Source organism: Myotis brandtii, unplaced genomic scaffold (genome assembly GCF_000412655.1).
Source record: "Myotis brandtii unplaced genomic scaffold, ASM41265v1 scaffold679, whole genome shotgun sequence".
Lineage (NCBI taxonomy): Eukaryota > Metazoa > Chordata > Mammalia > Chiroptera > Vespertilionidae > Myotis > Myotis brandtii.
Window position 1 is genome coordinate 1,061,474 of NW_005370653.1, and position 11,545 is coordinate 1,073,018.

Sequence of the window (11,545 nt, forward strand, 5' to 3'; positions counted from 1 at the left end):
CCCGCCGAGGAGAAGCCCCTGGAAGCCAGTGACAAAAAGGCCGAGTTTCCGAGCAGCGGCAGCAATTCAGTGCTGAACACCCCTCCTACCACCCCGGAGTCCCCTTCCTCGGTCACCGTCACGGAGGCCGGGCAGCAGCCGTCTTCGGTGTCAGCATCAGACGCTCTGGCCCCAAACCAAGAAGAGGTGCGAAGTATCAAGAGTGAGACCGACAGCACCATTGAGGTGGACAGTGTCGCCGGGGAGCTCCAGGACCTGCAGTCGGAGGGGAACAGCTCGCCCGCCGGCTGCGATGCCAGCGTGAGCTCCAGCAGCAGCACCCAGCCCGAGCCCGAGCCCTCGGAGAAAGGTGAGCAGCGAGGCCTGGGCCGCCTTAGGGTCCCCTCCCTCCCTCCCGGTGGCTTCCTAAGGAAGCACTAGTGCGAAGGCAGCTTGGAAAGTCATCTGAGTAATGAGTAGTGGAATGCGTTATCTCAAAGCTTGAGAAGGACTTGGTGTCCTTGGCACCCAGGCCCCAGTCCGGACCCGTTAGGAAAGGCATTCTCCGCCGGTGGACTGTGTGGCATGAGCAGCTTAAATATATTTCTGTAACGTTGTGTGTGCGATTGTCATGTGCAGTTTCTCACGAACATTTTGATTTATTGACAGACCCCTCCAACCTTAACCAAATCTGTATGTAGGGGTTTGGAGCAACCACCTGGCCAGGCACTGCTTTCCTCAGACAACCGTGTCAAACAGATTTTCAAGCCTGACTAACTTGTGTGAGTTTGTAAAGGAATTTGATGCTTTCTTAGATGCATAGCTACCAAATTGAAGGACCAATGTGTATGTGACTAACCTACAGTAATACTTTTTTGATTTTCCGTGAAGTCGTTAAAAGTGGAAATTCAAATGAGTACTTTCCAAAAGTATTAGTACCTTTTGATAATGCCATAGCTATACTGCTGTCATCATTTTTCTTATACACCACTTCACTCAGGTGTCTTTAAATTGGTATACTCTAGTCAGACACTTGGCTCCAAAGCACTCTTGTCCGTTGTAAAGGCAGAGCACTAGGTAGGGTATGTATTTTATGTAACATAACAGGTTTTATTATGCTAGCTTTAGGTTCTTAGCTTAAGAGATAGAATCTAGATCAGATTAGTTAAATCCAAGTTTTCTCACACAAATCATTTTTTCCTCCTCCAGCTTTATTGAGAGATAATTGATATAACATTGTCACACAAATCTTGACTTAAAATATTTCTTTTGGAACAATAAATACTAAGTAAAAAATATAATTGCTATTAAATTGGGATGTTCTTTATTGTTTTTTTTTTTTTACATTCACAGATATAGCTACTATGATTGTATTTGTCTGCCATACTATCTTATGGAACTGAATTTTCCAGGCATAATTAATCTTCAAAATTAGAGAAGCCTTTGTCATAAATGATTAGAGAGACTTTTGACAATAGCATGATAGAATTTTAATACTTATAATTCTTACAAGATTGTATCTTTAACTGTGTTCCTCATCTTATGAAAAATAAAAAAAATTAAAAGATATGGTAGTTCTTCTGAATTTTAATCTTGAATAGGTTAAAAAGAAACATGAGAACTTCCAGATTTAGGGTAGCAGAGGACCATCTGCTTTATCATGTCACAGCATATAGTATTTTTTAATAATTTATTCCTTTATTTAAAAAAAATAATTTTAACTGATTTTAAGAGAGAAAGGAAGGGAGAGAGAGGAAAAAACATTGATGTGAGAGTGAAACATCGATCAGTTGCCTCCCACATGTGCCCCAACTGGGGATTGAACCCACAACCTGGGCATGTGCCCTGACTGGGAATTGTACCTTTGACCTTTTGGTGTATAGGATGACCAACCAAGCCACACTGGCCAGGGCAGGGATAACTTTTTAAGCACCTGTTTAATATGACCTCATTTTAATAAAGTTGTCTACTGATATTAGAGAATTTACATTGTATTAAAAATAAAAATGTAAGTCTTGCAATTTAGATTTAGGATTTTCCTCCAGTTTAGCCTACATTAACCTGAAAGTTTCAGAATTAAACTCTTGAGGAAAAATCTGGCAATTATTTTTAAGAGTCTGCTTCTGTATAATCAATATCTAAGTCACCTTTATGTTTCACTTTGTAATATTAAAATAGCATTAGGAAAAGTTATCAATAGATACACCCATTAAAAAGGAAATCTATTAAAGTTTCAAACAAAACAGTTCTGTTTCATTTTTGACCTCGGAAGCCATGTCTTACATACTCAAAGTTGAGTTTACCACTGGTAATAGGACTAAGAAACTTTTTTGTAGCAAACATGGCATAATTTTATCCTAAAATTAATTATATCATGTTATTATAGTATGTGACGTTGGAACTGAATAGGTAGGACTTTATCTATGGAAAAAGAACTTACCGTGGAGTCCGGGAGAAAATACTTGCAGTTGGAAAGAATCAGAAACACAGGAGATGCTGAGGACCAGATTAGTAAAAAGGAAAAAGTATAGAAACCACAGTGTAGAGCAGTGATCAATCAGTGAAACCTGAGCAGCAGGGAAAGTTAGGGAACGTTTGGGACTTGGGCTAGTCCTTAAAGGAAAGGAGACATTTAAAACATTTTGGATAATCTTCTACCAAGAAGATGAACCGTTACTTAGAACTGCTATTGCTGGATTTGTAAGTGCCCTGAGAACTACGTTACTGATGAAATAAATAAATGCGTAATATAACTGAATTACTACTAAAATTTATCCCATTCGTATCATATCATTTAAAATTATATTAATATCATTATAAGATATATTATTAACATTTAACCTGTAATTAAACTTTAATATTTTGGTTTTACTGAATTTTAACAAATTTTAATTTTCAGCATATGCCTGTTTTTGAATTACTACTAGACTCATAAGCTCTCAGTACTATATTGAGAACTATTTTCAGTTTATATCTGATTTTTCTAAGAAGGATGTTCACACTTCATTAGCTTTAAAAAAAAACCCTCTAACTTTTATTATGTGCAATAAGTGAGCTCATTAATAACAATTTATTTAAAAAATAATACTAAGTTCTATGATAATTTATAGATCTCATAAAGAGCATGTATAGTTTCAGAATTGTTCTATACTTACAAAATGTGGAGTTAAGTTATGCCTAGGAAAAGCTTGATTTTTATATTGTGTTACTTAATCATTTCTTTCCCATCGTAGCCTGTACAGGTCAGAAAAGAGCGAAAGAAGCCCAAGGAGGAGGAAGTTCATCGAAAAAGCAGAAACGAAGCCATAAAGCAACAGTGGTAAACAACAAAAAGAAAGGAAAAGGCAGTAAGTTGTAAAACCTTTAATTTTTTTAGATATAAAAATAATGGCGGATATGGTGATCACTTTGTAAGGTATATAAATGTTGAATTACTATTTTGTAAGCCTGGAAGGAATTACTGTATGTCAACTATACCAGTAACTTTAAAAATTATGGCGGATATTTTTCCCCCATTAAGGTATTCAGGATGTGGTATAAGTCAATATATGTATTTTATTTAATCCTCACCTGAAGATATGTTTTTTATTGATTTGAGAGAGAGAGGAAGGGAGATGGAAAGAGAGAGAGAGAACCATTGATTGGTTGCCTCCTGTATGAACCTGCAACCTGGGTATGTGTCCTGACTGGGAATTGAACCCGAGACCTTTCAGTGTATGTATGGGATGACGCTCCAACCAACAGAGCCACACCGGCCAGGGCTAAGTCAATATTTTAATTTTGTCACTACCCACAAAATGTCACACAAGTCTTCAGATCCTAGGTAAATTCTAGGATTAAGCAGTTTGGTCTTATTCAGCAGTGTTATTCATTGCTGATGAATATGAATGATGAAGAATGAATGATGAATGAGCCAGCAATCTTTTTAAAAATAACAGCTACCGCTCCTTTAATATAAACAACATTTTCATGTTTGTTTTATGCTCCATAGTTCTTTCCCCTTGTCATATCACATTATGAAATGCTTCAGTTATGTATTATTTTTATTACGATAAATTGATTGCTTTGAATTCTTCAAGGCAAAATCAGCCTAGGAGAGAACAATCAAGACAGCTTTGGCGCTGTAATCCCAACAACTCCAGTTACCACCTTTATCTTGGGAACCTCGAGCCATGTGGCCAAGAGTAGCTATGAGCAACATATACTATATCCATTGGTTAAGTGGGCTCTAACTGAAGACTTAACTTTATCAATGACTGTTCATCGACCTACAGGAATATATATACTGTATTTCTCCTGAGAGCTGCACATTTTATCTCTCTCTCGTAGACAAAGTGAGAAGCGGAAAATATGTAAAGAATTTTTTTTCAGGTGTCCCACACTGACTCCTGCTGCTCTTCCAGGAGACTCCTGCCACCTCCACTGCCTGACCTTTGCTATCGGCCGGCTTGGCTGCACTTCAGTGCAGAAAGGGTTATGCGGCCAGCGCCCCGAGGTTCTGCTGAGCCCATATGACTTCCAGGCGGTGAATATGGCGTTCCTTGGGGCCCCGGGCGGCTGTGCTCAGCAAGGCCATGAGAGCCAGGCTGAGGCAGACCACTGCATCATAGTGGGGCCGAGCCTTGGGGGCTTAGCCAGGAGTTGCCAGGGGTTCCAGAGCAGCAGTGGGGGGTCTGGGAGGGGATTTGATGAGGAAATGTGGTGTAAGGAGTGGTGGAGTCTCTTTATTCCTAGAACACCACAGTGGAGGAGATGCTATGCACCTTCCCTGTTTGGAGTATTTTTCAGGCCTTAGAGCCTAACCATATTCTTTTATTTCTGGTAGCTGTTGTTCAATGAAGCATCAATAAATAGATGCCCATTTGATTGTAAGTTATTTGGAGTAACAACAGTTTAGACAGTTAAAGCATTTTTTTTATTACACTATAATGTTTTTGTCTTCAAGACTTTACCATTTAAATGACATTTCCTAAGAGGGGTCATCTTCAGCAACACAGTTAACATTCATATAATTTAAGATAAAACTGTTGATTGCTTTCTCACATTTTAATTATTGGGCTTACACCTTGGTAAATCAGAATGAGGATACCATCCATTCTTTGAAAATAATTCAGTTAAATGAATTAACTGTCATGGAATCTAAAATAATACTTTTTATCCAGAAAGAGGAAATGGATGGGAAAATCAGTGCCATCATCTAGTCAGTCACATGTTAAATTTATCAAGGTGTTAACCATTTCTATGGTACTGAGGCTTTAGTCAGCAAAACAGGTGTAACAGAATATTACATAGACCTCAGAATTTTTCATAAATTACTGAATCTATTTACCAGGGTAAAACTGATGGTTTATTGCAGTCAGCAAGCTATGATGTAGGAGTTAAGAAATTCATTGTATGTATCAAAGTTTAGTGTTTACTCCCGAATAATTTTTATTGAACATGATGATTATGCATCATTGTTTGTTTGTGACCAAAGGAATAGTATACATTTATACAACCTAAAGTGTTAAAATTAAGAAGTTTCTATAATGAGTCGGTTTAAAAGATTCTGTATTCTATTTTTTTATATATTAACATAATGGAATAAAAAGCCATTCAGATAATTACTGTATATTTGACAGTCTACCAAGTATAATGGAAGATTAGGGTTGTTTTTTGTGGGGTTTTTTTTTGTGTTTTTTTTTAAGTACTATTGGCAACTCAGGTAAGGAGTTTTGTTTTGCTTAACTGTGCCGGTGCATTTGTACATGATGATTTTTCAAGCGTTTAGGCAGCTTCCATAAAACAAGTTGTATACTGTAGTAATAAATTCAAATGGTTAATTTTAAATTGTCCATTAAAATCTGTGGCAAAACCTTTGTTACTTTTCTGTTTCTAATGCTTTTCTTTCGCTTGTGTTTTCAGCCAACAGTAGCGACAGTGAAGAACTTTCTGCCGGGGAGAGTGTCACTAAGACGCAGCCCGTCAAATCCCTGTCCACGGGAATGAAGGCTCACAGCGCTCACAGCGCCAAGTCGCCCGCACGGACACAGTCGCCGGGAAAATGTGGGAAGAATGGGGACAAGGATCCTGACCTCAAGGAACCCAGTAATCGGTTACCCAAGGTTTACAAGTGGAGCTTTCAGATGTGTAAGTGGCAGATACCGAATGGACAGCTGGTCAGTCTGTAGAAGCTTTATCCTAGTAACTCTTGATGCTCGTAAGTGAAAAGCAGTTTATAACCAAGCTTAAGAGTCCCAATAACCAGTTGCATTATAGAGACTTTATTTGGATCTCGATTTGAATAAACAGATTGCTAAAAGAAAAATTTGAAGGTAATTGAGGAAAATATCAACATATGCTAGGTATTTCTGATTTGGGGTGGGGAGTGCAAGGGGTATAAATGAGACAAGATTCGACATGAATTGCTAATAACTGAAGGTGGATGATGGGCAGATGGGGCTTCATCATACTACTCTATACTTCTGTGTACATGAGAAATCTCCATAATATATATATTTTTTGGGGGTGGAGACTACCCCAGAGTTTCTTACACAGAAAAATATTCTTAGGATATTGAAAATTGCTTTAGAGCCTTTGAAAAAAGTTTCTCCAATTTAAAAGTTATGCATACATACTCTAAAAAAATCTGAAAAGGATTTTAAAAAATGTTTCCACAGTCCTGACATTCGAAAATATAAACAATTTTAACATTTTGGTGTCTTCCCCGTCTTGTTTCTAAGTATGAGTTTATACGATATACTGTGATGATACTGTACATGATGTGGAATTTTTAGCATACGTGTTTAGGTTGTAAGGTCTTTGATTCTCCACACTCATTAGTTCATCAAATATTGTGCATATATTATGCACCAGGCATTGTTCTAGGCTAAGAAAAAAAATCTTAGGAAACAAATTTACAAGCCTTATTTTTAGTTTTTCTTCTTGACCTCATTCTACAGCCACACTGTATGTTGTTTCTTTTATATCTTAACATTTTGTTCAAAAATACATATTAATAAAAGTTTTAAAATTGACAGCGGACCTTGAAAATATGACAACTGCTGAACGCATCACAATTCTTCAAGAAAAATTGCAAGAAATCAGAAAACATTATCTGTCATTAAAATCTGAAGTAGCTTCCATTGATCGTAGGAGAAAGCGTTTGAAGAAGAAAGAAAGAGAAAGTAAGTGTTTCTACCTTTACTTACACATAAAGCAGCTGTGACTGCATTAGACTCACATGAGTTTGTCCTGTATGTCTTCAGGCAAGTTCTTTAATCTCTCTTACTTTCCTCTCCCTATCAAATGGAAAAATCTGCCTAAATAAACTCAAATCATGGTGTTCACTTTCATAGAGCATATAGTCTGTCCCCCCAAAAATCCTAATAAAATTTCGGTTAGTGAAAAGTGCTGTGGCCCTAGCCGGTGTGGCTCAGTTGGTTGAGCTTTGTCCCATGCACCGAGAGGTCACAGGTTCGATTCCCTGTCAGGGCACATGCTGGGGTTGTGGGCTTGATCCCCAGTAGGGCGCGTGCGGGGTCAGCTGATCATGATTCTCTCTCATCATTGATGTTTCTTATTGTCCTCTCCCTTCCTCTCTGAAATCAATAAAAATATATTTAAAAATGAAAGTGCTATGAGAAAATAGACTCAATCTGAGGGAAAAACTTGTCTTTGTTTCAGCAAGGCTGCCATAACCAGGTGCCACAGACTGATATGTGGCGCCAGTGTTGGAAACAAGTAAGACCTAGAAAAGACAGGTTGAAGGCTGGGGACAGAGAGGACCAGAAGCTGTTTTATTCCTGTTTTTGAAATGCCCCTTGGACTTCCAAGGGGCATGCCAGGCAGACAGTGGGATATAGAAGTTTGTAGCTCGGGGGACAAATCAAGACTAGAGATATAATTTTCAAGTCATTTGCGTATCTATGGTACAACAGTTACTGCACCTGGTTTTTTAAGCCCCAGTACTTGAGTAGGTCACCCAGGAAAGAAGTGTGGATCGGAAAGAACAAGAAACGTGGAACAAGCCAGCTTTTATAGGTAGAGCGAGGAGAAGCCAGAGCAGCAAGGAGTAGCCTTGAATGAAGAAAACGAGAAGATGGCCAAGAAAAGAGTTTTAGGAGGAGGGGAGTAGCCAGCTGTGTGATGCAATAGTTGAGCTGTGGACCCTTTTGTTCCATCTTTAAGAAGCAGTTAGCCTTCCATTCTCATCACCATTTAAATTCACAAGAAAGTCCAAACGTAGAAAGATACAGGAATTAGAGGGGGAAGATTTTGGGGTGGATTGTAGATTTTTTCTATTGGATTCAAAGCTCTTTCTGGCATTGGTTTTATTATTACATAAAGCCTGCTCTCTTATTTCCATGCCCTGATAGACTGGGCACAAGCTGTCTCTTTATCTACCCAGATAGGAGCAGTTCCTAGTCCTTTCTATTCCATCTGCTTAGCTTCTTGAGGCATAACTTGGTTTTCCTTTCTTTATATTATGGGATTGTGGGACGAGACTTTACTATTTTTTTTTTAATCCTTACCTGAAGACATGCTTTTTAATGATTTTCGAAAGAGGAAAGGAGAGGGAGAGAGAGAGAGACATCAATGTGAAAGTGAAACATCAATTGGTTGCCTCTCACACACACCCTAACTAGGGATAAAACATGAAACCTGGGTATGTGCCCTGACCAGGAATTGAACCCACAACCTTCTGGTGTACAGGACAACGCTCCAACCAGCGAAGCCCCAGCAGCCAGGGATGCTTTTTTAAAAAATTTTATTTATTGTATTTATTGGGGTGACTTTGGTTAATAAAACTATGTAGGTAACATTGACTGCCCTTGTAAGCGAAATAATTTTGGAGACTACAGCCGAATTGTAGTCTAGTGATTTACTCCTGTTTATTGTTGGGTATACGTTCTATTACGCTATTGATTTGGTTTCCCTGTCCCTTTAGGTGCTGCTACATCCTCATCCTCTTCTTCACCCTCATCCAGTTCCATAACAGCTGCTGTTATGTTAACGTTAGCTGAACCATCAATGTCCAGCGCATCACAAAATGGAATGTCAGTCGAGTGCAGGTGACAGCAGGACTTGCTCAAGCACTTTGCACTTAATGGCTGTGAGGGCCACGTCTTTTTTATACTGCACAGTGGCACAAAAAATCAGACAAAGCACTATTTTATATTTAAAAATTGTTTCTTGACAAGCTGACTTGGCACTTAAGTGCACTTTTTTTATGAAGAAAAAGTACAATGAACTGCTTTTCCTCAAGCAATAATTGTTTCCAACTTGTCTGGGAATTGTGTGTCTGGTGACTTGAAGGCCTTCCACTGTGGCTAATGGAGGCTTTTCACTGCCTGTAGAGACAATACAGTAAGCGTAATTATTGGGTGGCCAGAAAATGGTAAGATAACTTACTGTATATGTATTCCCTTGTATTTTGTTAAAGCTGGAGCATTTGATATTTTTCCATTTATTTATGAAAAAAATATGAACCTATTTTCATTTGTACAAGCTAATTGTTTTTTAAAGAGAGTCACTTTGCGGTGGCTTTAATTGTATAAGTCAAGCACATGTAATAAATTCAAAACCTGCCGTTAACAGGACATCAGACATCAGTCCTGGTAACCAAATATTAAAGATTCTCTTTAAAAAAGACTGAACATGTTTACAGGTTTGAATTAGGCTAAAAGGTCTTGCAGTGGCTTTTCATACCCCTTCAAATTGGAATGGAACTACTGTACTTTGCCATTTTTCTATAAATCAGTATTTTTTTTTAATTTTGATATAATACATTGTGTGAAAAAAGAAAATGGCTAATAAACTGTATTAAATCTTAAACAATGTATAGATTGTATTTAGCCAGTTCAAAGTGTATATTTATTCATAATGAATTATAACAGTTATATTTTTGTGTTTTCTTGTAAATGTTTCTTTTCCTTAAATACAGATAACTCATTTGTATTGCTTATTTTATTATGAGCTACAACAAGAGGATTTCAGGAACAAGTAAACTGTATTAGTATGGTTCAAGGTTGAAGTATAAATAGGTAATCGGGTAGTAGGCCTATGAAATTAAATGCCTTGTATAAAATAAATGAACGCAGAATTGTTTTCACTTGTATGGACTTTATGTTGTATGATTCCAACCTCTGTTCTGTTTGGCACTTGTATTTAATTCTCCACCTTTGTAAGACATTTGTATATTGCGGATGTGTTCATTCAAGCTATTTAATACCTGGCACTGTTAATACACAGTACTTTACTGTACAGACTGTTTTACTGTTTTAATTGTAGTTCTGTGTACTTTTTTTTTTAATGGGGCTGGCATGTTTTATTTGTTTTCAGGCAATATGATGTGAGAATTTTGAAGCGTTTTGTTGTAGATGCTAACGTGTCAGAATCCTTTACATTCAACTTTTCTAAGAAAAGCATTTTCAGTCTTGTAGTGTGTGCTTACAGTAACTAATTTTGTTGAAAATGGTTTCAAGTTACTCAAATTTGTACAGGACTGTAAAGATTTGTTGACAGCAAAACATTGAAGAAAAAGCTTATAGAATAAAAGCTATAAAGTATATATTAGGATCTGCAAACAATGAAGAATTATGTAATATATTGTACAAATGTAAGCAAAGGCTCTGAAATAAAATGCCATAGTTTGTGAGTCATTGATTTTGTTTCTAAAAGATTAAGTAATTTTGGTTCATTTCTGTATGTGATGACTGATTGGAACATATATCTCCAGCCTGTATTGTCAGGAGGGGTTAATTGACATACAGAAAGGGGAATGTTCTATCCATAAAAATTAAAAGTCCACTAACCAGATACAGGATTTATTAGGCCTTTTATCTTTGTGTACAGTTTTGCTTGAGTCTGAGCATGATGAATACCTAAGACTTGGAGATTTGTCTAAAGAATAAAATCAAAACTTTTGTTTTCTTTAACATACTTGAAACCATTACCAGCAGCTACCCCCCCCCCCTTTTTTTATCCCCCCCCCCCTTTTTTAATTGATTCTAGAGAGAGTGGGAGGAAGAGGGGGGGCGGAGAGAAATCCATGTCTGTTACCTCCAATATGCCCACCTAGGGCAACCTAGGGAATGTTTCCTGATAGGGAATCTAACCTGCCAACTGAGCCACACAGGCCAGGGCCCAACCTTTTTTCCTTTTAAATTGTAACTGTCTTAATTTACATGGACCCTTGTTGGTCTCATACTGTTAGCGCACTCTACTCGTGCACATGGGAATCGCTGGGCATTGCTAAAACAGTGGTCAGGCCCCGCCCTCACAGAGTCCTGTTTACTTGGCTGCAGTGGGACCTGGATATTGATCTTTTTTTTTAAGTCTCCAGTGATTTTAATGTGCTTCTGGTTGAGGATCACCACTTTACCTCAAACCTTTTAAGATCAATAGTTTCTTTGCCCCATTTAATGAACTTCCCACCAAGAGAAAACATTTTTAAAAATATACTATTTGAAGGCCTAGTAAGCTCAAATGTGTATTTTTTTACTATTATTTAAAGTATTACATGTCTCCTTCCCCCATTGACACGCACACACACACACATGCCCCCCCCTCCACTCCCACCCCC

The 11,545-nt window shown here is 37.8% G+C and overlaps 2 protein-coding genes across 2 annotated transcripts in view; both read left to right on the forward strand.

The window, feature by feature from the left end:
• ARID4B (AT rich interactive domain 4B (RBP1-like)) overlaps positions 1-10,626 on the forward strand; it is a 59,234-nt gene extending 48,608 nt beyond the window's left edge. The window contains exons 20-24 of the mRNA XM_005881357.2: positions 1-349; positions 3,213-3,326; positions 5,884-6,108; positions 6,999-7,145; positions 8,909-10,626. Of these exons, the coding sequence (XP_005881419.1) occupies positions 1-349; positions 3,213-3,326; positions 5,884-6,108; positions 6,999-7,145; positions 8,909-9,036 (963 nt within the window). The 3' untranslated portion in view covers positions 9,037-10,626. The remainder of the gene's footprint in view (positions 350-3,212; positions 3,327-5,883; positions 6,109-6,998; positions 7,146-8,908) is intronic.
• Positions 10,308-11,545, forward strand: part of RBM34 (RNA binding motif protein 34) — a 10,325-nt gene continuing 9,087 nt past the window's right edge. The window contains exon 1 of the mRNA XM_005881358.2: positions 10,308-10,312. Coding sequence (XP_005881420.1) covers positions 10,308-10,312 — 5 coding nt within the window. The remainder of the gene's footprint in view (positions 10,313-11,545) is intronic.